At 43.9% G+C, this 26,786-nt stretch overlaps 1 protein-coding gene across 1 annotated transcript in view; it reads right to left on the bottom strand.

Moving 5' to 3' along the window:
- Positions 1-25,394, bottom strand: part of NOX4 (NADPH oxidase 4) — a 172,764-nt gene extending 147,370 nt beyond the window's left edge. The window contains exons 1-4 of the mRNA XM_075198699.1: positions 24,915-25,394; positions 23,772-23,867; positions 5,176-5,286; positions 3,309-3,393 (exon numbers count right to left, since the gene is read on the bottom strand). Of these exons, the coding sequence (XP_075054800.1) occupies positions 3,309-3,393; positions 5,176-5,286; positions 23,772-23,867; positions 24,915-24,971 (349 nt within the window). The 5' untranslated portion in view covers positions 24,972-25,394. The remainder of the gene's footprint in view (positions 1-3,308; positions 3,394-5,175; positions 5,287-23,771; positions 23,868-24,914) is intronic.
- Positions 25,395-26,786: the final 1,392 nt, after the last annotated feature.

Genomic DNA, 26,786 nt, shown 5'->3' with positions numbered 1-26,786 from the left:
CCTCAATAACACTAATTTCAAGTTATTTGCAGTCAATGTTGACCACCTCACAGATCACAATATTATTTTCATACACTTTCGGACAAATACTGCAGCGACCTGGCTGGATGGTAAGCGACAGAGCAATAACACAAACACACGGCAGTTCCTAGCACATCTAGGACACATTGGCACACAGCAGTGGCAGAAAAGAAAAATGGGTGTCCGCCCTCCCTCCCACCCCTCACTATGTTGGAACTTAAAAAGGAATCCAAAGCTCGCGAGATCAGAGATCCGACAACGTCACAATGACTTTTGCCTCGTTTTCAATTTCGAGTGCCGGCTCGGTACTCGGATCCCCTAAGTTCTGGTGTGTTTGGTTCTCGAGGAACCAAGCTTCAGCATCTCTAATATATATATGGTGAATAAGGGAGTGAGGGAACAGGCAGTGAGGCACAGAGGGGAGCAGGAAAAAAGGGAGAGAGGCAGTTACCTGGGATGAACACAGAGAGGGAAACAGATAAGGAAGAAGAGAAAGGACACATGGAAAACAAAAGAAAGAGGTTAATGGGAGACATTATGGAAAGTTGAACAGGATAGATGAGGAAAAATTAAAATACCAAAAGGAGACATATGAGACACGTGGGAACATGGAGATATGAGAGAGAAACAGAGACGCAGAGCAGAGTTATTGAATAAAGAGGATACAGAGTCGATAGTTTTATATAATTTAATATTTTTTATATTATATCAAAATTCCTAAAGCTTATTGGGCCGAGGCGTCCCCCACAGGCCCCCCGACCATTCACTTCAAGTCTCCATATTGGCACTTCTAAATTTCCACTTCGACCACTGGGTAAATATATCAGACCTTCTAAAAACTAACATTGGAGGCGTTGCCCATTGCAACCAATCACATTCTAGCTACCATTTATCTTGTACATGCTAAAAAATGGTAGCTAGAATCTGACTGGTTGCTATAGGCAACATCTACAATATGCATTTTTAGAGGGTTTACCCCTTAATATATAAACAAATGTGTATATATATATATATATATATATATATATATATATATATATATATATATATATATGTATATATATATATATATATATATATATATATATATATATTTATTATTAAAAATATATAGATTATAATATATACCTTATATTATATATGTCTCTTTTTGCACTGCCCCTGGTATACCCCACCTCAATAAACTGTTTAGCAGTGCTCCTCACAGTGTCTTGTGACACGGAGATGACAGAGACATACTGTATGTGAAAGGAGCTGAATTGGTTTATACAGAAACCAGCACTGTGATCCCATCGGTAAAACTGTGTGTGAAATTATCCAGTGTTTATATTTGTTTGTCATTTACAAAACTTCTAACATGCTGAGAACTCTAGCAGTAAAAGCCCTATTGTACAAAACATTAGATCATAATTCGCTGTTCACTTTCCCCAGGAAAATCTTGATGTGATTGTATATCTTATTCTGGCTGTTTCCATGACGATGTTTGCTAGTTAGAACCCTCAACCTCCTCTACTTCCTCCCGTTAACCTCGTCCTGTTTGCTGACTAACAGACTCAGCAGTGCAAAAAATATAGTAAGAGCAGTGTAGGAATTGATAAGGGCAGGTTGGTGTGACCACCACTCGTTCACAATGCATTATTTATTTTACACAGTCTCCTAAAAAGAGCAATCCGATTAATGACAACAATATCTGAGAAGACTCTACCAGACATCACAAATACATTTTAGGAAGGGTAACGGAATGTGCGAGTGCCAGGAAAGCGGAATAACTGTTGAAGTTTCAGGGACTATGACTACAGCAGGGCCCCTGGGGCCACACACCACCATCTCTGAATGTTGGATTACATGTAATTATATCGAAATGAGGAATTCTAGGGTTTTTTTTTTAACCAAAAGTGAATAAATGAAGCTATAACATCACACAATTAATTATTTTGAATATTCCTTATGTTAATTAACCTTTTAGAGTGTAGTTGCAGCCTACAATCAGCGATGGCGCTACCACTAGGCGAGCCTAGATGGTCTCCTACCGTCCCAATGTTAGGGGGTCCCTAAAAACACTAAATTAGTGTTTAGCTCCATTTATATGTAGTCCACACAACATGCTTTTTTTAGAACACAGAAGGAACATCATGAAGAATGTATTAACTCACAGTATTCCTAAGCACATTTTCATGTACTAAAACAATAATTCAGATCACCCTAGTTCAACAGGCATTGAGTTTGTCAAACCCACCAACATAGGCCTGGCCAAGCTGTGGCTCTCCAGATGTTGTGAAACTACAAGCCCCAGCATGCTTTGCCAATACATAGCAAGCCGACTCCTGGGAGAGCAGGCAAGTCTCCCGCATCCGGCAAAAATCTGGCCAAAATAATGCGATTCGCTGTGAATCGCGTCATTTTTAGTTGACTGTATTTCATTATCATTTTGATTTGTTAAAAAACGTCAAGCATTAAAGTATATCAATTGGGTCCATCAATAAGTTGAAGACACGTATCACGTCTAAGCTGAGATTGTGTTCTTCCTTGGCTCAGTTGAGTTTACGAAGGACCATAGATATAACCAGGATAAGATACAACTGGACATTCACTGCTCGATTTTCTCACCCCTGTGGACGGTATATCCGGAACATCTAGATTCACATAGAGGTATTCAATTGACTTTTCATCACTATCGAGTTTACATCTCAGAGCTCAATGAGTCCGGACCCATCACTATCAATACATTTTGGGATATTACTGTTTCTAATTAGAGTGTGCATATTAAAATTTTATACATTAATTCTATACATTAATTTAAACTTTAATTATTTTGTACTGTTTTTCGCTGTATGGTCTACTGTTTTTTATTGTGTACAGCGCTGCGGATATCTTGTGGCGCCATATAAATAAACGATATTAATTATTATTATTAATACATATTTGACCGTGGCTCGGCTCTATTTTCAGGACTTGCTTTTTCGGCTGCTAATTCTCCAGCCAAATAACAACAAGAGCATTTGACTTTAGCCTGAAACTGCCTTGTAGGTCTCAAATAAGGTAAAACAGTTGTAGGAACCTAAGCATTCCGAATTAATGGTTTGGAGTGAAAGAAAGGGGGCCGTCCTGAAAAAACGGGGAAGCTCTAGTGCAAGTTAGATAATGAAAACAAGTATCTGATTGGTTGCTATGGGTTGGTCCGCATTTACACTTTGTTAGTAAATAAATTCAATTGTTAAATGTCTGGTCTATGCATAATAAGTTTTATTATTAATAATAGCAATAATTGTAATAATAATAATAACTACCTGAAAAGAGACATATTGCAATACCACAAGCAGCATGGAATGATTTGTACTTATCCAAAAGTCTCCTTGCCTTCCTGCTGACAACCTTTGGGGGGAAAAAAATGGAATAGATTACAATCTAATTACAATAATGTAAATATAGAGGTGGATGTAGACAGACTAGGCATGGTTTCCATGGCAACACTACAGTACATTTGAATTTCCCAACTTATATAACATTTTGGAACTGACCATAAGTGACAAAGCTCACTGTATGTAATGCAATCGCCTGGTACAGTCTCACTAGACGGTAAACTGGATGGCAGGTTTTGAGCACAGCAGATTAATTCTCCCAGGAGATTCAAGTTGACATATTCTGTTAATTGTGCATGCAGGAATTTGCCCAAATCTCTTACAGGAGATCTCGGGAGATGACATTTACACCGTCAGCTGATGTATGCGATTCAGGCAGGTTGACATGTTACGGCCTCATTCATATTTAATTACAAAACACATGTACAGTAGATAGGATCAAATAACACGAATATGTGCCCAGCCCGCTAAAAAAGAAAAGGCAATTCCCATTTATGACAGGTCTGTCGGAATCCAGAGAGGAGCTTCTTGGCTGTATTTCAGGAGATGCAGCTAAGCAAGCAGAGCAGCTTAAGACCAGAATTTAAAATGATTGACAAAATATTGTAATAACCTAAAAACATTCCCAGTAAAATATAGGGAGCTGCAGTAATATTATGTAGAAGCTGTTTAAATCCATCAGAGAACTTTTATTTATTTTGTTTGTTCACGACCTAGTAAAAAGTGTTGCAGCCTCTTCCTAACTGGCAGTAAAGGACCAATCACAAGCCTGGTGATTGTTGAATCCCAATTCAATTGGTTTAAAAAGTAAAATTTGCTGGGTGACCTGGGAAAAACTGCTGGGGGGGGGGGGGGACACTGCGCTACCAAGTTGTATTAAGCAACAGTACAGTTTCAAGACGTCATGTACAAATCCCGTCATAACGAAAAGAATAATAATATTTTTTTGCCAAGATTGTCTGAAACTCATGACTTGCAACCAGAATTTTTTTAGCCTACAACAGTTTTTGGCCAAAATATTGTCCTACATTCTCATACATACTTTTCCTACCTGCACTCAGAGAGATGCGGAGAAGAAGGTATGAAAAGAAGAGGTGTCCGTATGATGCCATTGACCTCGTAAACTGAGGGGAGCAAGGGTTCATCATGCCCCTGTCAGTTCAAATTTCACTAAGGTGCATGTTTAGCCATCACTGCAAACCCCTGCCCAGCGCCGGTGCTAGGGTCCTTGGTGCCCTAGGCACAGTGTGAAAATCGCTGCCCCCCCCTTTAAAAATCGCCGCCCCCCCCCCCCTTTAAAAATCGCCGCTGCGCTTCCCTCCCCTCAGCTCCCCTCCCCTCCCCATGTCTTTCTTTAACTTACCTGCATGAAGCTGCTCCTCTCTGCTCTGTCTTCTCCCCTCCACTCACAGGCACTGTCGGGCCGTGATGATGACATCATCACGGCCTGTCATTGTCAGTGAGCAGAGGGGAGAAGACAGAGCAGAGAGGAGCAGCTTCATGCAGGTAAGATTCATAGCCCCTTCCCTCCTCTCCTCCCCGTGGATTTCAGGTTTTTTTTAATTTCGAGGCGCCCTGCAGAGCCCGGCCCACTTTAAAAGCGGGTACACATCCTTGCGGGTCCATTGTCTGCTCTCTTAGAAGTCTGGGAGGTCTCAGCAAATACTGGAATCTCTCCGATATTCCGGGAAAAGTAGACAACAATGATATTATAATGTGAACGATACCCTAATTTGCCACCAACAAGCAAAGTGACATCCAAATCTAGAACAGTGCAAAGTAGGAGCGCTCTCACCTTCCTAGTACCACGGAGAGCAGCCAATAATGTCCGACACATCGGCAACAGAACCAAACTGCAGTTGAAGTTAAGGACGGATGCTGATGCTCTGCTTAGGCACAATCCTAACTGGACAAATAGAACAAGTGTCAGGGTAATATATAAAATACAGCAAAAATGTACCCCATGCAGAATAAAGCAATAAACATAAGATCCAATCACCCTCGTTCATACAGTTTGAGTAAGATAAAGAGCTGGAGGTTAAGTAGCTACATGATGCACTTGTTAGCTCTGAAACATATTAGGCCTGAGTCATTAAGGAGAGCAAAGCTTTAAAAAGGAGTAACGTTGCACCTCGAAAAAACCATGTTGCATCGGAGGGGGAGGTAAATTTTAAATGTAGGGACATATTTATAGTTGGGGTAGGGCATGTTCTAGATCAACTTTAAAATTGTAAAAATAAAGCTTTCAAGTATCTGTGTGCTAAATGAAAAAGCAACCAGTATTTAACTTATGTGCAGAATAATAAACTCATTTGCACCCCTTGCATTGTAACATGGTTTGCCCCAGAGAACATTTACTCCTTTTTTTTGCCTTACTTTCCTTAATGACTCAGGCCCATACTCTGATATTAAAAAATCATAAGATGACAGCAATAAATAGAAAACAAATTACCAGCCCTGCTATTCAGTCTTGCTCTTAGATATTTTTGAGACTCAAGCATGTCATGCTTACATGAGTATTACATCTCTACAGTCAAGAAAAAATGAAAGGGGCAGTTGTTAGCTTTTAAAGACTCGTTCTCTTCCTTCGGAGGAGCTCAATTATGCCCAAGAATGTACGTTTGTCAAATTGACGTGCTGTAAGACAGTAAGGTAACTGACCTACCACAGAGAATAAATAAACTATTATAATGCTACTACAGTGATTACTGCAGACAGAGAACAGAATAATATTATATAGCTGGCCCTAAGTTCAAGAGATAGTACTAGGTTTTATGGATTTTTCCTTACAAATTCCACTATTTTTTCAATATTGACTAACCGCACAGTACAATTCCTGTATATTGACTGCAATATGGGCAATAGGCGGCTCGGCCGATACCAGCCATCTGACTTATTGTCTGCTTTGTTGTAAGGCAAAAAATAAGACTGACAAGAGCAGCCAACGTCCGCATCATGTGACCTCCTCTGCACTACGCAGGGAGGTCACATGGCACACCAGAGGAGGGAGTGTGGTGTTCTCTGCACTGTGTGCTCTCCCTTCTTCCTCTGAAAGGTGTGGTCTCCCTTCTTCTTCTGAACGGTGTGCTCTCCCTCCTTCCTATGTGCGGTGTGCTCTCCCTTCTTTCTCTGAACGGTGTGCTCTCCCGCCTTCCTATGCGCGGTGTGCTCTCCCTTCTTCCTCTGAACGGTGTGCTCACCCTCCTTCCTCTGAAAGGTGTGCTCTCCCTCCTTACTCTGAACGGTGTACTCTCCCTCCTTACTCTGAACAGTGTGCTCTGCCTCCTTCCTATGCGCGGTGTGCTCTCCCTCCTTCCTCTGCACGGTGTGCTCTCCCTCCTTCCTCTGAAAGGTGTGCTCTCCCTCCTTCCTCTGAAAGGTGTGCTCTCCCTCCTTCCTCTGAAAGGTGTGCTCTCCCTCCTTCCTCTGAAAGGTGTGCTCTCCCTCCTTCCTCTGAAAGGTGTGCTCTCCCTCCTTCCTCTGAATGGTGTGCTCTCCCTTCTTCCTCTGAATGGTGTGCTCTCCCTCCTTACTCTGAAAGGAGTGCTCTCCCTTCTTCCACTGAACGGTGTGCTCTCCCTCCTTCCACTGAACGGTGTGCTCTCCCTTCTTCCTCTGAACGGTGTGCTCTCCCTCCTTACTCTGAAAGGAGTGCTCTCCCTTCTTCCTCTGAATGGTGTGCTCACCCTCCTTCCTCTGAATGGTGTGCTCTCCCTTCTTCCTCTGAATGGTGTGCTCTCCCTCCTTACTCTGAAAGGAGTGCTCTCCCTTCTTCCACTGAACGGTGTGCTCTCCCTCCTTCCACTGAACGGTGTGCTCTCCCTTCTTCCTCTGAACGGTGTGCTCTCCCTCCTTACTCTGAAAGGAGTGCTCTCCCTTCTTCCTCTGAATGGTGTGCTCACCCTCCTTACTCTGAAAGGAGTGCTCTCCCTTCTTCCACTGAACGGTGTGCTCTCCCTCCTTCCACTGAACGGTGTGCTCTCCCTCCTTCCACTGAACGGTGTGCTCTCCCTTCTTCCTCTGAACGGTGTGCTCTCCCTCCTTACTCTGAACGGTGTGCTCTCCCTCCTTCCTCTGAATGGTGTGCTCACCCTCCTTCCTCTGAATGGTGTGCTCACCCTCCTTCCTCTGAAAGGTGTGCTCTCCCTCCTTCCTCTGAATGGTGTGCTCTCCCTCCTTACTCTGAACGGTGTGCTCTCCCTCCTTACTCTGAAAGGAGTGCTCTCCCTTCTTCCACTGAACGGTGTGCTCTCCCTCCTTCCACTGAACGGTGTGCTCTCCCTCCTTCCACTGAACGGTGTGCTCTCCCTTCTTCCTCTGAACGGTGTGCTCTCCCTCCTTACTCTGAACGGTGTGCTCTCCCTCCTTCCTCTGAATGGTGTGCTCACCCTCCTTCCTCTGAATGGTGTGCTCACCCTCCTTCCTCTGAAAGGTGTGCTCTCCCTCCTTCCTCTGAATGGTGTGCTCTCCCTCCTTACTCTGAACGGTGTGCTCTCCCTCCTTCCTCTGAATGGTGTGCTCTCCCTTCTTCCACTGAACGGTGTGCTCTCCCTTCTTCCTCTGAACGGTGTGCTCTCCCTCCTTACTCTGAACGGTGTGCTCTCCCTCCTTCCTATGCGCGGTGTGCTCTCCCTTCTTCCTCTGAAAGGAGTGCTCTCCCTTCTTACTCTGAACGGTGTGCTCTCCCTTCTTCCTATGCGCGGTGTGCTCTCCCTCCTTACTCTGAACGGTGTGCTCTCCCTCCTTCCTATGCGCGGTGTGCTCTCCCTTCTTCCTCTGAAAGGAGTGCTCTCCCTCCTTACTCTGAACGGTGTGCTCTCCCTCCTTCCTATGCGCGGTGTGCTCTCCCTTCTTCCTCTGAACGGTGTGCTCTCCCTCCTTCCTCTGAACGGTGTGCTCTCCCTCCTTCCTCTGAATGGTGTGCTCTCCCTCCTTACTTTGAACGGTGTGCTCTCCCTCCTTCCTCTGAACGGTGTGCTCTCCCTTCTTCCTCTGAACGGTGTGCTCTCCCTTCTTCCTATGAGCAGTGTGCTCTCCCTTCTTCCTCTGAGCGGTGTGCTCTCCCTCCTTCCTATGCGCGGTGTGCTCTCCCTTCTTCCTCTGAACAGTGTGCTCTCCCTTCTTCCTCTGAAAGGTGTGCTCTCCCTCCTTACTCTGAACGGTGTGCTCTCCCTCCTTCCTCTGCACTGTGTGCTCTCTCTTCTTCCTCTGCAGGCTCAAGCTGTAAAGGTAAGTAAAAGTGGGGGAGGCCTGAATGGAATTTAAGGGGCATGTGGAGAGGTCTGAGGAGCATGTAAGGGGCATGTGGAGAGGTCTGAGGAACCGTTTTGAAGTTTGGCTGTTGAAGTGTTTCGTGTTGCCTATCACTGTGCTAGACAGTAAAGAGAACGATCGGGTTAGTTCACTGGCTCAGCAGAAATGTGTCACTGGAAGTTAATTCGAAATGTTGCCAATTATGGGCCTAATTCATCAAGGAACACAAAATGAACGTATTATGCATTTTTATTAGAAGTGCATGTAATTTCGAGCATATGTACGTCCGTATTCAACTACAAGCGAATCTGAAGAAACGTTTGTTGTGGAGTATGGGTCTAAATAAGCATTATTACACTTTTGACAGGAGCGAGTTCTCCCTTCCCTGGGGGTATGCTAACCAAAGTTGCCAACAATGAGAAAACACGAGTTACCATGTTGAATTGCATCAACATGCTGGGTTGCGCTTACTGTTTCTCTATCTGGCCCTGGCTTCAGAGAGATTACCAGACTCTCTAAGGACTCTGGGAGCTCACCCACTACTGCCAGGATATTCAAGTATGATATTACGTAGAAGTCAGCTTTTAGGTACAGTTATTTTTTTAAGAATGATTGCTACTGATTATAGTACAGCACAATGCCCATTTAAAAAGTAAAATGGAAATACATACATTTGGCTGTTTGATTAATGTTTTCCTTGGTTGACAAACACATTAATTAATTCCCACAGGATCACATGTGAACCTTACGGCTTCTGCAGCTGCACGATTAGTTTGAGAAAATCCATAATGTGGTTAAAAAGTTCATATAATATTGATTTTTGGATACATATCTGGGTTTACATGTCTCCGGGGCATATTTTTTCATACAGCTTTTTCTGCAGCTGCATCTAAACTAAAAATGAAAAAAAAATGGTGTCCTGGTTTTCAAGCTGCAGTTTCAAACTAATTTACATTGGCCTGAAAGGAGCACCAGGCTGAACTTGGTCCACTACGGTACCTCAGCATCGCGGATTCATCCTCGCACCTCTATGGGGTGCAAGGAGAAATCCACAATGTTACATTGCTGCGGAGTGCCCCAGTCACCATTCCGGAGGCACTTTCACGGGTAATTGAATTCACCCCATAGTGTCTACTAATAAAAACCCATCGGACAATCATTTCTTTGGACTCATTGCCTAAGACACCAGAATGCTCTTTGTTTTGGTTCACACATGCCCGTTAGATCAAACACTTCCTAAGGTGTCCTCACACATCTGATGTCCCTCCTAATAGGTGCTTCTGCCTCACAGCGCTAGGGTCATGAGTTCAATTCCCGACCATGGTCTTATCTGTGTGGAGTTTGTATGTTCTCCCCGTGTTTGCGTGGGTTTCCTCCGGGTGCTCCGGTTTCCTCCCACACTCCAAAAACATACTGGTAGGTTAATTGGCCACTATCAAATTGACTTTAGTCTGTCTGTGTGTTAGGGAATTTAGACTGTAAGCTCCAATGGTGTAGGGACTGATGTGAATGAGTTCTCTGTACAGCGCTGCTGAATTAGTGGCGCTATATAAATAAATGGTGATAATCGGTGCGCTTTGCTGGGATGTGCCTGGGTGCTTTGACCTTTTCTCGATAACACCATTAGCGTCTCATATATAAGACCCCATCAGACTTTGGTTCTTTGCCGGAGCATCAAGTTATTGTACCGACCTTTGCTATTTTAACTGCTTATTATGTAATTAATCTGGCTTCCTTGACCTCACAAGAATTCTAATCGCCCTGACCTTGCCAATGATTTATTTAACCTGAACCATTAGTGATGTCTCCGGATTCTGATTATCCATACACGACATTAAATTAAGTCAGCAGCCAAGTTAGTCTGTGGGCTCCAATCTGTGCTGTCTCCTGGCGAAATCCGAGATTTCTTGTGCCTGCAACAGGAACGTGTATCATCATCACCATTTATTTATATAGCGCCACTAATTCCGCAGCGCTTTACACAAAACTCACTCACATCAGTCCCTGCCCCATTGGAGCTTACAGTATAATGTCCCTAATATAGACAGACAGACAGACAGACAAAGAGACAGAGACTAGGGTCAATTTTGATAGCAGCCAATGAACCTACCAGTATGTTTTTGGAGTGTGGGAGGAATCTGGAGCACCGGGAGGAAACCCACACAAACAGTGTACACCGACAACACTTAGTTTTAAAACCTTAAGTGCCACACTAGGGTCCAGCAAAAACTATGGCTGAGCAGGTAGCAACGTGAGTATAAGGGACATATAATTACTAATTAGAATCCATTCAATCACAATGTATCAGGCATCATCAACCCTAAATATAACCCTGTAAGAAAGGAATTCTTGCTATGAGCATTGAAGACTGACGGAGCCTAGTGACTGCACTGATGTACTATTATGTACATTTTTTTTCCCCAGTAGAACCCGATGCAATAAATGAAGTAAATTAGAACATTCCGCACAGTGTATTCCCTATACTTCAAAGATGAATCAGTTATCCCCACCTTGGAATAGTTTATTCATGACAAAGTATGAGACAAATCCTAGCTATGAGGGAACCGGTAAGAGTACTGACTGTAAATACACACAAATGCATAAAAACTAATTAGAGCCGCCATATTTCTAGTAAAGTTTAGAAAATAATTGCCAATATCTTATTGGCTGCCATGTGTTACAAGTAACTTTGCACAAAGTACTATATGTATGTTGCATTCAACATCAAAAAGAAAATGAAAAATTAGTAACTTTGCACCTTGATAAAACCATATTGCATTGGAGGGGGAGCTAAATTTAAAATGTAGGGACAGATTTATAGTTGGGGTAGGGCATTTCCTAGATCAACTTTAAATTTCAGTGTTAAAATAAAGCTATCAAATATTCGTGTGCTACATGAAAAAGCAGCCAGTATTTATCTTATCTGCAAAATAATAAACTAATATGCATCCCTTACATTGTAACATGTTTTTGTCCAGGAGAAAAAAAAAATGTACTCATTTTTTTGCCTTACTTTCCTTAATGAATCAGGCCCAACATGTTTTGTCAGTCCCGAGGAAAGGCTCAGTGCACACTTGATGGCACCCCGATGGCCAGTCCTTGCCAAGCAATGCTGCTATATCAAACATTGGCTCTTTAGCGCTGCGTGAGCCTGGAAATACTATAAGACATGCATGTCTAGGAGACAGTAATTTTACTCCCTAGGAGTAGGCTGCTAAAAATAAGATTAATCACCGTGACAGGGACCTCTTCTTGTGCGACTGCGACACGGAAGGCTCACACTCGGGGGAACAGAAGGGAGGAACGGGGGTAGAAGCAAGCCGGTGAAATCAGAGGGAAGACGAAGGAGCATTATATCTTGAATCATATGGAAAGAATAGGAGAGGGCTTAATATTTAGAGCGATATACAAAATAAAAGCTAAATAATAATAGAAGGAATACAAAGACATTAACAAGGGGGAGGATAAGAACAGGGTAATAACAGAAGAGTGATTTATGGTAGGGTAAAGCAATGGGGTCCTTTCCACAACTGCATTAAATCTCATCAGCCAAAGCACCCATGTTACAATGACCCTGGGTGCTAACAAGGATTACGGGGGGAGGGGGTGAAATAATATTGCACAGTATGGAAAGGAAGCAAAAGTTATCCCTGTTTTTGGAATATCAGTGCTCCTTACCTCACATAGGGGTCGATATATAGAGGGCGAGAGCCCTATTGCCAGTGAGCGCTAGTCTTCGCTTTGTCCAGTATATGAACGAGGTTACTGCTGGCAATCACCGTGCAGGTATTGGGTATTGTAAGGGTAAAATTGTATGATTATTGATTTAATATCTATCATGTGCTAAGCTTTAGAAAATAATATGTTATAGCCTTAAAAGAAATTAGCAAATATTTTACTTAGATTGAGAAGAGAAAAAGATTGAAGCCTTGAAACAATGTTACAAAAAGATGTTCTCGGAGAACATGAACCATCCTAGGACACACAGCTGAATGGAACGTTCTATGTAAAGTAACAATAATACTGGTGGCAGAATTAATGAGAAGATAAAAACATAAATAAGAAAGATGCAGAGTTTTGGTTGTTAAACTACTATATACCCCTAATATTCTACTGTATAAACAAAGAGTCTGAAGTAAGCTCTGGTTTGAACAGAATCAGAATTACTCAGCATTATATCGCACCATACATGTGTTGGGTGTTTTTTCTGTTCACCAGTCGACTGAAAATCAAGGAAGATCTGATTGACATTGAAGGTGATTAATAGAAGTATCGGTGAACCCCGATACTCTAACAGTATCGCTGGCTAGGGCTGCCCCATGCAAAAGCCTTATCATCAAGTATCGTGGAGGTACAACATGCCTCCCAACTGTCCCAATTACGCTTGTCCCGTGGGGTTGGGAATGTTGGGGGAAGAGAGATATCTAATGGGCAGCTCGGTGCTTTACAGCACTAGGCAGACCTCTGGGTGTGTGGGCAGACCTCTGGGTGGGTGCGTGGGCAGACCCCCTATCCCGCTATCGGAATGTTGCATGTTGGGAGGTATCTCCGGATGGCCTTAATAGATGAGATCACTGTCAAAAATAATTTATTGATTAAATAATGTATATTTTTCTGTCTGTATCTCTTGAAAAGAATAGGAGTATTCCTCCGGTCACCAGAAAAAGAAATATGTTTATAACTCCTCCTGAGCGATATGTAACTTTTATCGATGTGAATAGCTTTCTGTAAGCTATTGACACCGTGGCAGCTGAGTAATATCGCTGTGGCAGCTTAGTAACATCGCTGTGGCAGCTGAGTAATGTCGCAGTGGCAGCTGAGTAATATCGCCGTGGCAGCTGAGTAATACACTCAGCTGCCACGGCGATAAAATATTGTGAAATAAGTGTCATTTTAAAGAAGTGGCCCCTTTAAATTGTAAGCAATTTGTGGTCAGCGCCCCCACCATTTGTTTTGATACACTATTGTTTGTCTCATGGACCCTGTTGTACCCCCTCCTCTGTACATTGCTGCAGAATATTTTGGCACTTTATAAATCAAATTTATTATTAATATCATCATGATAATTTTTGTTATAATTTATTTATAAAGCGCCCCCAAGGGTCTGCAGTGCCGTGCAAAGAGCATACAGCAAAATATTACATTAAATGAAGAACATTACACATTATTACACAATAACAGATGGCAACAAACAACAAGGAGGTACACACAGAGGACCCTGCTCCTAAGAGCTTACAATCTAAAGATGAGGGGTGTACAAGAGAGAGAATGTGTTTTATCATAGAGCTATGAAATATGTTAGAATTACAAAATTATTGTAGATGTAGTTAAAATTAGAAATTAGACGAGATGACAGATGACAAATGTCCTCGTTGCAAATTAATTGGCTCTTAATAAATATCTGTGTTCTCATAATGTTGACGGCAATTTAAATCTGAATAATATGCAGTATGAAACATATAAACAACAAGAGAATTTCCTATACAATAAGTATCACTATCAATCAAAGCTTTACATAAATATATACACGTCAGACAACAGCTCTCCCCCACATACTGAAATATGTATGAATGTGTCAAATGTGTAAATGATTCTGCTTGTATTAAAAGCGGGCCTCGTTAATCAAGATGATTCATGCACCATGTATGAAAGAAACGGTGATGCTGTCTAGGTCGTCCTTCGTCATCGCTGGTCCATATTCTACGATAGAAGAGATGTTTCTGCTAAAAAACCAAAAGATGAGCAAACTACTTAAAGAGAAACTGTCAGGGGGGCTGCGGAGGGAGTGTGCCTAATTTAATAAAAAAATATGTATTTAAAATGTATTTATGCAGCATATCGTGACCAAAATAAGTTAAACGTTAAGGGAGATATGTGAAAGGAAAAAAAAAAGTAAAAATATTTGTCGTGTCTCGCCGGAGAAAGCTTATTTAACAAGGATTGCTGCGGTAACACTTCTTCTGATTTCGCCATCTCAGGAAGTCGGCAGCATGAGTATCGCTCAGCTGTCCTGGCAAGATTGTAATAGGAAATGTCGATAGACTGTGTTCTATTTCAGCGATAAGATGTGATAGAAAATCAGCCCTATCGCTAGATCTTATTAAATAAATCACACTGAGCAGTCTGAAACCAGCTTCACTGTGGAGCTGTTGGCATTCGGCACCGGCTAAATGCAGGATCTCTGCCAGGTTACCTGCCGCCGTCCTTGTCTCTCCGACTCACCTATCCTCAAGCACCCGCCCAAGGATGACTCCACGGGCCTGATTCATTAAGGAAACTCAAGCAAAAAAAAAAAATGAGTAACTTTGCACCTTGGCAAAACCATGTTGCATTGGAGGGGGAGGTAAATTTAAAATGTGATATCAGATTTATATTTGGGGTAGGGCATGTCCTAGATCAACTTTCAATTTCAGTGTACAAGTAAACTATCAAGTATTTGTGGGCTACATGAAAAAACAGCCAGTATTTAACTTATGCGCAAAATAATAAACTCATTTGCAGTGTAACATGGTTTTGTCCAGGAGAAAACTTACTCATTTTTTTGCCTTACTTTCCTTAATGAATCAGTCCCATTGTCTTCCATGGGCATACGTCAAGATTAAAACCTTAAACATTTTTCTTTTATGTTCTCCCTTTTTACTTTGGAAAACAACTATTCTCTTAAATGTTAAGTTTATACCTCTCCCTGTCGCAAATTTGCACCCCCAAAAATCTTGAGCTCCTCCCACACCCAGCCCTGCAACCTATAGTAGCCTACTAGTCAGCCTATTGGATAATCAGGCCTTGGGGGAAGCCGACCTGGAAGATAACAGAGCTCAGACTGAAGATCAGATCAGAAGTCGAGAAAAGTACTTGTCTCAGGTGAACAGACTGAACAATAAATAAATGAACATCTTCCGGACATTGTCATTCCTGTGATCATTCCTAATCATCTTAATAGTTCAGACTTCACCTTAATTACAATCACATTAAAATAAAGCCAGCGATGCCCATCACGTTTTATTTCTATATTTCTCTTGTAACATAGCTTAGAGATTGTGACACTTATGTATGTTACCAATTACTCATTCTTACAATTTACCGCTATGTATGTAATACCTTCTGTCTTAGAAGCATTATGATGAGCAAAGAGACAATATCTGGGCTCTTCATCTGTCATAGCCTTTGGCTTAAAAGATCGTGAAACACTCCATAGAGATCTATGGACACCGCCGGTCCTGAGTGCATACACACTGCAGGATTGGAACAACATTGCTCCATCGTTGAACAAGATTTTTAGTCCAGTTTAAAAATCAAACAATACAATGTGCTTTGGAACGATTATCGTTCATCGTTGGAGCGTGCACACTAATGCAATATCGAATGGTTATTTATCGTGCGGCGGTTCCCAAAGTGTGGGCCACGGCTCCCTGGGGTGCTGCGGCGCTATCACAGGGGTGCCGTGGCGCTATCACAGGGGTGCCGTGGCGCTATCACAGGGGTGCCGCGATCGCCATAGCAAAAAAAAAAAAAAACGTACCCATCATGCAGCGCCGGATGCTCCTCCTCACTGACTGCCGGGCGTGACCTCATCATGTCCGTCAGCCTCAGTGAGGAGCAGCAGCAGAGAGGACGTCAGGAAAGAAGGTACGTAAGGGAGAGTGCAGGGGGGCACAGAGAGACAGGCTGAAGGGGGGCACAGAGAGACAGGCTGAAGGGGGGCACAGAGAGACAGGCTGAAGGGGGGCACAGAGAGACAGGCTGAAGGGGGGCACAGAGAGACACTGAAGGGGGACACAGAGAGACACGCTGAAGGAGGGCACAGAGAGACAGGCTGAAGGGGGGCACAGAGAGACAGGCTGAAGGGGGGCACAGAGAGACAGGCTGAAGGGGGGCACAGAGAGACAGGCTGAAGGGGGACACAGAGAGACAGGCTGAAGGGGGACACAGAGAGACAGGCTGAAGGGGGACACAGAGAGACAGGCTGAAGGGGGGCACAGAGAGACAGGCTGAAGGGGGGCACAGAGAGACAGGCTGAATGGGGGCACAGAGAGACAGGCTGAAGGGGGGCACAGAGAGACAGGCTGAAGGGGGGCACAGAGAGACAGGCTGAAGGGGGACACAGAGAGACACTTAAGGGGGACACAGAGAGACACTTAAGGGGGACACAGAGAGACACTTAAGGGGGACACAGAGAAACACTTAAGGGGGACACAGAGAGACAGGCTGAAGGGGGCACAGAGGGACAGGCTGAAGGGGGGCACAGAGGGACAGGCTGAAGGGGGACACAGAGAGACAGGCTGAAGGGGGAGACAGGCTTAAGGGGGGCACAGAGAGACACGCTGAAGGGGACACAGAGAGACACTGAAGGGGGGCACAGAGAGAGACGCTGAAGGAGGGGGACAGAGAGAGACGCTGAAGGAGGGGGGACAGAGAGAGACGCTGAAGGAGGGGGACAGAGAGAGACGCTGAAGGAGGGGGACAGAGAGAGACGCTGAAGGAGGGGGACAGAGAGAGACGCTGAAGGAGGGGGACAGAGAGAGACGCTGAAGGAGGGGGACAGAGAGAGACGCTGAAGGAGGGGGACAGAGAGAGACGCTGAAGGAGGGGGACAGAGAGAGACGCTGAAGGAGGGGGACAGAGAGAGACGCTGAAGGAGGGGGACAGAGAGAGACGCTGAAGGAGGGGGACAGAGAGAGACGCTGAAGGAGGGGGACAGAGAGAGACGCTGAAGGAGGGGGACAGAGAGAGAAGCTGAAGGGGAGGACAGAGAGAGAAGCTGAAGGGGAGGACAGAGACACGCTGAAGGGGGGGACAGAGACGTGCTGAAGGGGGGGACAGAGACGCGCTGAAGGGGGGGACAGAGAGAGACAATGAAGGAGGGGGACAGAGAGAGACACTGAAGGAGGGGGACAGAGAGAGACACTGAAGGAGGGGGATAGAGAGACAGGCTGAAGGAGGGGGACAGAGAGAGACGCTGAAGGAGGGGGACAGAGAGAGACGCTGAAGGAGGGGGACAGAGAGAGATGCTGAAGGGGATGCTGAAGGGGGGTCAGAGTGTAAGCTGATGAAGAGGGGGACACAGGGTGTGAGATGGCGAAAAGGGGGACACAGGGCGTGAGATGGCGAAAAGGGGGACACAGGGCGTGAGATGGCGAAAAGGGGGACACAGGGCGTGAGATGGCGAAAAGGGGGACACAGGGCGTGAGATGGCGAAAAGGGGGACACAGGGCGTGAGATGGCGAAAAGGGGGACACAGGGCGTGAGATGGCGAAAAGGGGGACACAGGGCGTGAGATGGCGAAAAGGGGGACACAGGGCGTGAGATGGCGAAAAGGGGGACACAGGGCGTGAGATGGCGAAGAGGGGGACACAGGGTGTGAGCTGATGAAGAGGGGGACACAGGGTGAGATGGCGAAGTGGATACAGAGTGATATGGTGAAGGGGTGCAGTGATATGATAAAGGGGCACAATGTGATAGTGAAGGGGTCTGAATACATCTTACGTCATTTTGACCCAACTACTTAAAAATCGGGACTACCCGGTAGTTATTTTTGCTTAGGGGTGCCTTGGAAAAATTATGGTGACCCTAAGGGTGCCTCGAGCTGAGAAAGTTTGGGAACCACTGCTGTAGTGTGTACCCAGCCTTATACAATCACACAAGAGGACAGATCACAGCAAGATCAGCTCACTCATCTTCTTAAATAATCTATGTTTCAAATTGGTTACCAGTTGTTCTACCTCATCAACTTCACAGCTAAAGAATGAATACAGTAATTGCTCTGACTTAATCAAATAAACCTAAACAACACAATGCGCGGCTTTTAATTACGTTATAAATCTTACAAAATAAAACCATTTTAAAACTATTACTTAAAGTTCAAATTCTTCTCGTCAATGCAAAGGTCAATACGGCCTTAACTGACAACATGTGTCTAAGTGCTGTCTATTCCATGCACAAGACATTCAAATGCTTTAAACATATTGCATCCAGGAGGTGACGTTAGGCCAACCAGCTGTCACAATCATTTTCTCAAGTTGCTGCATACTATATATTTTGGGGGGGATTAATCGACAAGTACCCTTGAACAGATCTTGTTATACTTTTCACAAAAAATAAGTCAGGAATACTTCAGCGAGATGTCAAGACTCTTATGCTGAACATCACTTACTAAACATAAAAAAAAAGAAAAAAAAAAGAAGCTATTTGAATGCGGAAACTTACAAGCAGGTTTCTAGCACATAAATAGTATAATACAGCAGGAGGAGAAGACAAAATGCATATTTGACATAATACAATAACTCTCATCAATCCTCATAAGGATTAGCAATAAAGGGCAGCACGGTGGCTGAGTGGTTAGCACTTCTGTCTTATAGCACTGGGGTCATGCATTCAATTCCCGACCATGGCCTTATCTGTGAGCAGTTTGTATGTTCTCCCTGTGTTTGTGTGGGTTTCCTCCGGGTGCTCTGGTTTCCTCCCACACTGCAATAACATACTAATGGGTTAATTGGCTGCTATCAAAAAATTTACCCTAATCTCTCTCTCTCTCTCTCTCTGTCTGTCTCTATGTGTATGTTAGGGAAATTAGACTGTAAGCTCCAATGGGGCATGGACTGATATGAATGAGCTCTCTGTACAGCACTGCGGAATCAGTGGCGCTATATAAATAAATGGTGATGATGATGATGATGATAACGACTTCTTCAGCTTAACTCCAGGCCTTTGGCTAAGATTAAGTATAGAAGTGTATGTACAATGTGGGGCTTATAGGGACCCCACTAGGCGATACACCTTCACTTGGCCTTCTGGCCAATGGGACGCTGCAGGAAGCCAGAGGTTCTGCGTGGCCTCAGGTTGCCCGAGCCGGGGGCTACCTGAACCTGTGCACTAAGTAAACCACATTGCAGTTTTCTTCTTTGAAAGACTAGATTTCTTTGCGTGACCTTATGGCTGGACAGGAAACATTCTTTACCCACTCCCCAAATTTATCAGCCTGGGAGGCTTATTTGGGCAGAGCTGAAGATTCTATTCCCTGGGTGGGAGTTTAAGCTACCCTTGAGGGAGAAAAGGCACCCACTGTAGCTCTGAAGTGAAGATAATGCACTAAAGTTGTATTATGGCTCAGGGGGTTGTTGAGGAAATAGGCACCTGCAAGCTTTGGCAAAGGGGGGCCTGGAGACCCTTTGCCTCCAAGGGGCCTTGTGGCTCTGGGAGTCTTTTGGAAAAGACTTGAGGACCCAACCCCCATGCACTTTTTTGCACCGGGTGAGTGGAAATTCCAAATGCAAATGGATTTTCATGGGTCTTATTCTACAGTTACTTGTGAAATGCCACATCATCATCATCATCATTTATTTATATAGCGCCACTAATTACGCAGCGCTGTACAGAGAACTCACTCACATCAGTCCCTGCCCCATTGGAGCTTACAGTCTAAATTCCCTAAAATAGACACACAGACAGACAGACAGAGAGGGAGAGACTAGGGTCAATTTTGATAGCAGCCAATTAACCTACCAGTATGTTTTTGGAGTGTGGTGGGAGGAAACGGAGCACCCAGGGGACACCCACACAAACACAGGGAGAACATACAAACACCAATCTAATATATATATATATATAAAATTTGAGAAGGCAATTCCGGGAGATCCCGGTCAGGGGGCGTGGTTGGAGGGTGGGGCACAGTCACTCATGTCATTTTGGCCCCACCCCATGACAAAAATGCAGTTTTTGTCACGGGGCGGGGCCAAAATGACGCGATTCACCGCAAAGCGTGTCATTTTGATAACTGAGTTCCGTATGCGGGATACTTGCCTGCTCTCCGGGGAGACCTACCCGAATTTCGGGAGTCTCTCGGACATTCCGGGAGAGTTGGCAAGTATGATATATATATATATATTTATATCATAAACACATATGAATTTGAATGTAACAACAGGGATGCAAAACAAATGTTCTATTCACTAAAGTGCAACACATCTAAAAGTGGCAAATATTACTCTATTTACAGAATTTTGCATCCATCCCCATAGATAAGAGTTGTCTCTGTTTTACCCTTAAGCCGACACTCGCAAGGTTATTCATAGATTTGTTGTTAACAGGTCTCACCTTCAGTAAATGACATATAGCACACATCAGCATAATTATTACATCACGGCCTGCAGGACAGGGTAGTTCTGGTCAGATAACTTATTAGGCCTGTCTCAGAAAAGCCGGTGCGTATTAAACGATTCCAGTATTAATTGCTCAGACTCCTGTATCCATTACAGCACAAGCAGTGGCAGGTTACAGGACACAAGCAGCGATTGCTTATAATGGATACAGTAGACTGAGCAAGAATGAAGGATTATCTTCAGCCAGGTAAGTACGGCATCCAACAAACTTCACTTTGAATAAGTTACAGTAAATCAATTATGGAGCTATATGTGGCTGCTTTTAGAACCAGATTACCTTGAATCTAAACCCCCTTCCCTCCCATAATGCACTGCAATACAGTCATCCGCACGTCCAACAAATCTGTTTCCAATTTAGCCACTTGGACATATATATGGAATCTCACTTGTCAGTGAGACTCTCAGAGCATTCTCAGTAGAGCAAAACGGGGCCCCAGAACTAACGCTCTAGATAACCTTCGCTACGACAGCCGAGTATCACTTAGCTGCCATGATGATAAAATAAGATTCATTAATTATTCACATAAAAAGAAATTGCACTTATTTCTGCGATAAGTTTTAGTTTCATAAATAGACCTCTGTATTGCAAAAACAAAGTAATTTTATACATTTACAGTGGTACAAATCTTGTTTTTATTCAGATTAGAGCTGTATAAACACCCGGGATAGTTTTTGAGCTTCAGGTAGGTTTACGTATAGGACGTCTAAAAATGTATATTTTTCAGATATGATTCATGAAGTTAAAATACACTGTTAATCGTTACCCCAGCATTCCATTGCTCCTCTGTTAAAAAACAATGTATTTACCTCCACACCCCCCATACACATTTCACTACAGACGGTTAAAGCTCCTCTTACGTCCACAGGACATTGTCCAAATAGGATCTGATAGACCTGGAAAAGCTGAGAATGCAGTTATCTGAGCTGCTGTGACATCAGAATACAGTTATCTGAGCTGCTGTAACATCAGAATACAGTTATCTGAGCTGCTGTGACATCAGAATACAGTTATCTGAGCTGCTGTGACATCACCAGAGCTGCCATGGAATGAGGGCAGGGGAGGGCTGGCAATTTGTAGCCCAGGGTGTAAGTCTCAACTCAGCAGCCTATCAGGAACATTTTAAAGGAATAAAAATGCCCCCAGCCCATCCTGCTCCTGAATGAGGGAGAGAAATGGAGAAATGCATTTTTATAGTTGCTCCCGATTGCAAACACAGACACGGTCGTCATCACTATCACTCACCAATAACACCGGACTTGTAGCTGGTGCAAGTGATACGGCAGAAAAATATGAACCTTAGAGATGCCCAAAGCTTGACTCGGACGCTGCTGCGTGCTCTGGAGCTTGGCACGTCCTTACTGTACATGGACTACTTGCATACGCCCATTCCTCTCCCTGTTCCGTCCACAAAATAATGGCCTGTCTTAGGTGTCATCTGCGCCTGAAGATGAATTGCATATACTTGCGCTCACTGGCATGTGCAGAGCAATTTAACGCTATATATATACGCCACGTATTGGCATTTGCGTTCCTTAATGAATCAGGTCCTCTGTCGTTACAAACAGAACTGGGAGTAGGGGATGTAACATGTATTAATATATATAAGTTATGCGTTTTTAAAATCAAATATGAATTCATCTCAACGGGGATTCCCTACACAATCTTTTGTCTTACAAATGAGCAGTTAGTAAACAAAGATATGATACATTTTAATAAAGAGGTGGACAAAATAATAAAAGGTGGGCAGCACGGTGGCATAGTGGTTAGCACTTCTGCCTCACAGCACTGGGGTCATGAGTTCAATTCCCGACCATGGCCTTATCTGTGTGGAGTTTGTATGTTCCCCCTGTGTTTGCGTGGGTTTCCTCCGGGTGCTCCGGTTTCCTCCCTCACTCCAAAAAAAAAACCATACTGGTAGGTTAATTGGCTGCTAACAAATTGACCCTAGTCTGTGTGTGTGTGTGTGTGTGTGTGTGTGCATGTTAGGGAATTTAGACTGTAAGCCCCAATGGGGCAGGGACTGATGTGAATGAGTTCTCTGTACAGCGCTGCGGATTTAGTGAAATAAATGGTGATGATGATCATCATCATCATCAGATATTTATATAGTGCCACTAATTCCGCAGAGCTGTACTCACCAACATCAGTCCTTGGAGCTTACAGTCTAAATTTCCTAACATACACACACTGAGGTCAATTTAATAGCAGCCAATTAACCTACTAGTATGTTTTTGTAGTGTGGGAGGAAACCGGAGCACCCGGAGGAAACCCACGCAAACACAGGGAGAACATACAAACTCCACACAGATAAGGCCATGGTCGGGAATCAAACTCGTGACCCCAGTGCTGTGAGGCAGAAGTGCTAACCACTGAGCCATCTTGCCGTCCCAAAATAATGTAGAAAGTATGTGAAATCCAGGAGCCAGGAAGATGTACACTCATTCACTTCAATAGGAATGGCTCCCAACAGAACAGAAGGAGCAGGGTCCCCCAACAGCACAGTGTAGCAATGTGAGATCTTTATAAAACTGATGCAAAGAAACTAAGGTGTCCAACACATTTGTATATGAAGCAAAATGTATACATATCAATTATTTCTAAATATATTTATATTTATCACACCTACAAGAAATCAGTTCTCTCCCTTCCATCTAATCAGAGGCTTAAGTTATTTGCTCTCTCATTTGTATTTATGTAGCCAGGATTGACTTTCCACATATCAAAAGGAGAGGAAGTAAAAAAGGAAACTAATTGAGTCTTACTGCTTCCTCCTTCCACAGGCTGAGTGTCAAACGCTTTGAGGACCCTGCAGCAGGGGGTGGGCTCAGCAATCTGTCACTTCATTCATGCCCAGCCAGAGGAAGCCACTAGGCAAATGGCAGCTTTTGTTCTTAACTTGTCAGCTTTCCCACTGCAGCAGGATCAGTAATAGTAATGCAGATACAGGTCACCCAAAAAAACATTTCCTCTGTGATCGCTTACCCCCAACATCTGGTACAAGTAATAATACTCTGGGCCGTTGTAATACAGTGTAAAGGTTTTCCAAAACAGCCAAGTGTTGATAGCAAGCCAGGCACACTGGGGAAAGGAAGAAACAGCTTTCAGAAATTAGCAAAAGGGACCAGAACATCATCAGTGAACAGTGCATGTAAAACAGCTTTGCATTTTTCCACTTTACATTTGTTAATATCTCCTTTTACATATAGATGTGTTCTGTCCTGGTTTATCTCCCATTGAAGATTCTATAGTCAGGCGGAGCCTATTTCTTGAGTACACATGGACAGCCAGCATGATGGGAGTGTGGTATGGGGGAAACACAGCAGAGGGGATATATTGCTTTATGACAATGCACTCCTTTGGCACCTACAGGGTTAATTCACTGCTCTTTGGGTAAACTCCCCACATAGATTAACCCATTAGTTACTAGAGGAGAGCCCTGTACAGTAAAATGCCACCAACTAATGTCCAGATGTGTTATTACAGCCTAGCTGTCTGTCAGAAAACATATGCTATACATCACATATGCTATACAATGGGGTGCCCTGGCAGGGAGTGTAACCATTGTTTGTGTAAGTGGAAGCAGCTACCGTTGATTGCAGCCAGCCATATAGAAAACTCTATAATAGTCACCTATATAGGATTGTCAGCTGATCTGTGGGAATACCTACATATTTGTGTAATGACACAACTTGTGCAAAAATAAACATCAAGACTGTATAGTATTTATTAGTCTGACTATATATAGTCTGTACAAAACATTTTTAGTTATTTATAACTTCTTAACAGTTTCTGTAAATAAAATGTCCAATTATTTACTGCATAGACATACATCTACTAACCTCTATCAACTATGGCTTTAAATGATGTCTGTATAAGGTAATTATCAATTGTGATCTGCATAAGGTCACACACACTGATTGACAAGTCAGTGGTGGCTCCCAGTATTATTAATCGTGCAACACATTCATGATCATAACTGTTACACAAATATAATTAAAAAAGAAAGTTTCTAAAAGTTAAGAAAAGTGCTCCAGAGAGTGTTGTAATTGGCAGGAAGACAAACTTAATAACGATTGTTAGAGAAAGAAAGCAAATGAATAATAATGAGTAGAACACAGATCCTACCAGGAAGAGGTGCTTTAAGCCTTCATTGGAGAACCAGCTGTTACAAGGTGAAGCCATCCTGACTCTCTGCTGTGTAATCCACAATGGTCAGTATCCTACCCCCGGCCACAGGCTGTTTCCTGCCTTCTCTCCTGTGATCTTCATCAGTATTTGTTCTCACCACAGTGTCTGCCTAACTCACCATTCCCCAGTCTCTCTCTCTGTGGTTAATGATCTGGGACCGGCTACTTTGTTTCACACACACAGCACAGGCAGCAAATCTGCTTCAGAGTCACTGATCATCAATCAGGTCAAACTTTTACCCATCTTCAACTTTTCCTGAGTGTTCTGATTAAACAATAGTCAGGATCACACATGAGTTTCATTAGGTGCCAATAAACATACATTATTCCATTCCCCTACAGAACAAGCCATGGAACATTGGAACGTTCATCACCCATCAATTCATCCCATATCTCCGGCTTCCTAACTAACTTTTTCCATTCAGATATTGTCTAACAAAGAGGGATTTGGGGAGGGGGGCTGCTAGCTACAGTGGCCCTGATGGGTCAATTTTTTTTTCCAGAAATATTTGCTTCTTTTTTCTTCCAGCTAAACAATTTGACTCATTTGTGAAAGAAAAACATTTCATCATTTAAAATGTAAAAAAAAAACTATTGCAGAGAAATAGCTGGTTTGTAGGTCTGCAGGAAAAACGTACTAGGTGCATTCTGATGGCTGATATTTACACAGCTATGCAGCACCAACAAGCTATTGGTTTGGATGGTAAGCTCTTGGGGATACTTTACTATCATAGATCCTGAGCAAGAGTGTATTACTTACCATAGGTGAAGCTAAACAAAATGAAATTCATAACAAATATTACAGACAGTGCATTCTTATTTTTTATTATTATTGTATCCTTGTATAGAAAACATTATGTTTGGTAATAACCTTTTGCAGTTATACAAAAGTTAGTTTGATGGACTAAATAGTGATTTACATACAAAAAATAATGTTTTGATGATTTTTTTTTGTACATTTCCACTGTAGGATAACAAACTTCAAAATTGCACCATGTGGAGCTGTGGACTGGCAGGGCATGCTGGTGCATGTAGTCCCACCGCAGCTGGAGCTGTGGACTGGCAGGGCATGCTGGTGCATGTAGTCCCACCGCAGCTGGAGCTGTGGACTGGCAGGGCATGCTGGTGCATGTAGTCCCACCGCAGCTGGAGCTGTGGACTGGCAGGGCATGCTGGTGCATGTAGTCCCACCGCAGCTGGAGCTGTGGACTGGCAGGGCATGCTGGTGCATGTAGTCCCACCGCAGCTGGAGCTGTGGACTGGCAGGGCATGCTGGTGCATGTAGTCCCACCGCAGCTGGAGCTGTGGACTGGCAGGGCATGCTGGTGAATGCAGTCTCACCGCAGCTGGAGCTATGGACTGGCAGGGCATGCTGGTGCATGTAGTCCCACCGCAGCTGGAGCTGTGGACTGGCAGGGCACGCTGGTGCATGTAGTCCCACCGCAGCTGGAGCTGTGGACTGGCAGGGCATGCTGGTGAATGCAATCTCATCGCAGCTGGAGCTATGGACTGGCAGGGCACGCTGGTGCATGTAGTCCCACCGCAGCTGGAGCTGTGGACTGGCAGGGCATGCTTGTGCATGTAGTCCCACCGCAGCTGGAGCTGTGGACTGGCAGGGCATGCTTGTGCATGTAGTCCCACCGCAGCTGGAGCTGTGGACTGGCAGGGCATGCTGGTGCATGTAGTCCCACCGCAGACATTTTTCAGTTTTGAGTGCAATTATCCTTTACATATATTGGAGACTAACTGTTCAGCTGGGCTTTTTAATTCTTTTCTGACCATACCTTACTTTTATTTCAGGGATTTACTT

The sequence above is a fragment of the Mixophyes fleayi genome, chromosome 2, assembly GCF_038048845.1.
Source record: "Mixophyes fleayi isolate aMixFle1 chromosome 2, aMixFle1.hap1, whole genome shotgun sequence".
Lineage (NCBI taxonomy): Eukaryota > Metazoa > Chordata > Amphibia > Anura > Limnodynastidae > Mixophyes > Mixophyes fleayi.
Note: the sequence above shows the minus strand (reverse complement) of the source record. Positions and strands in the feature narration are given on the sequence as shown.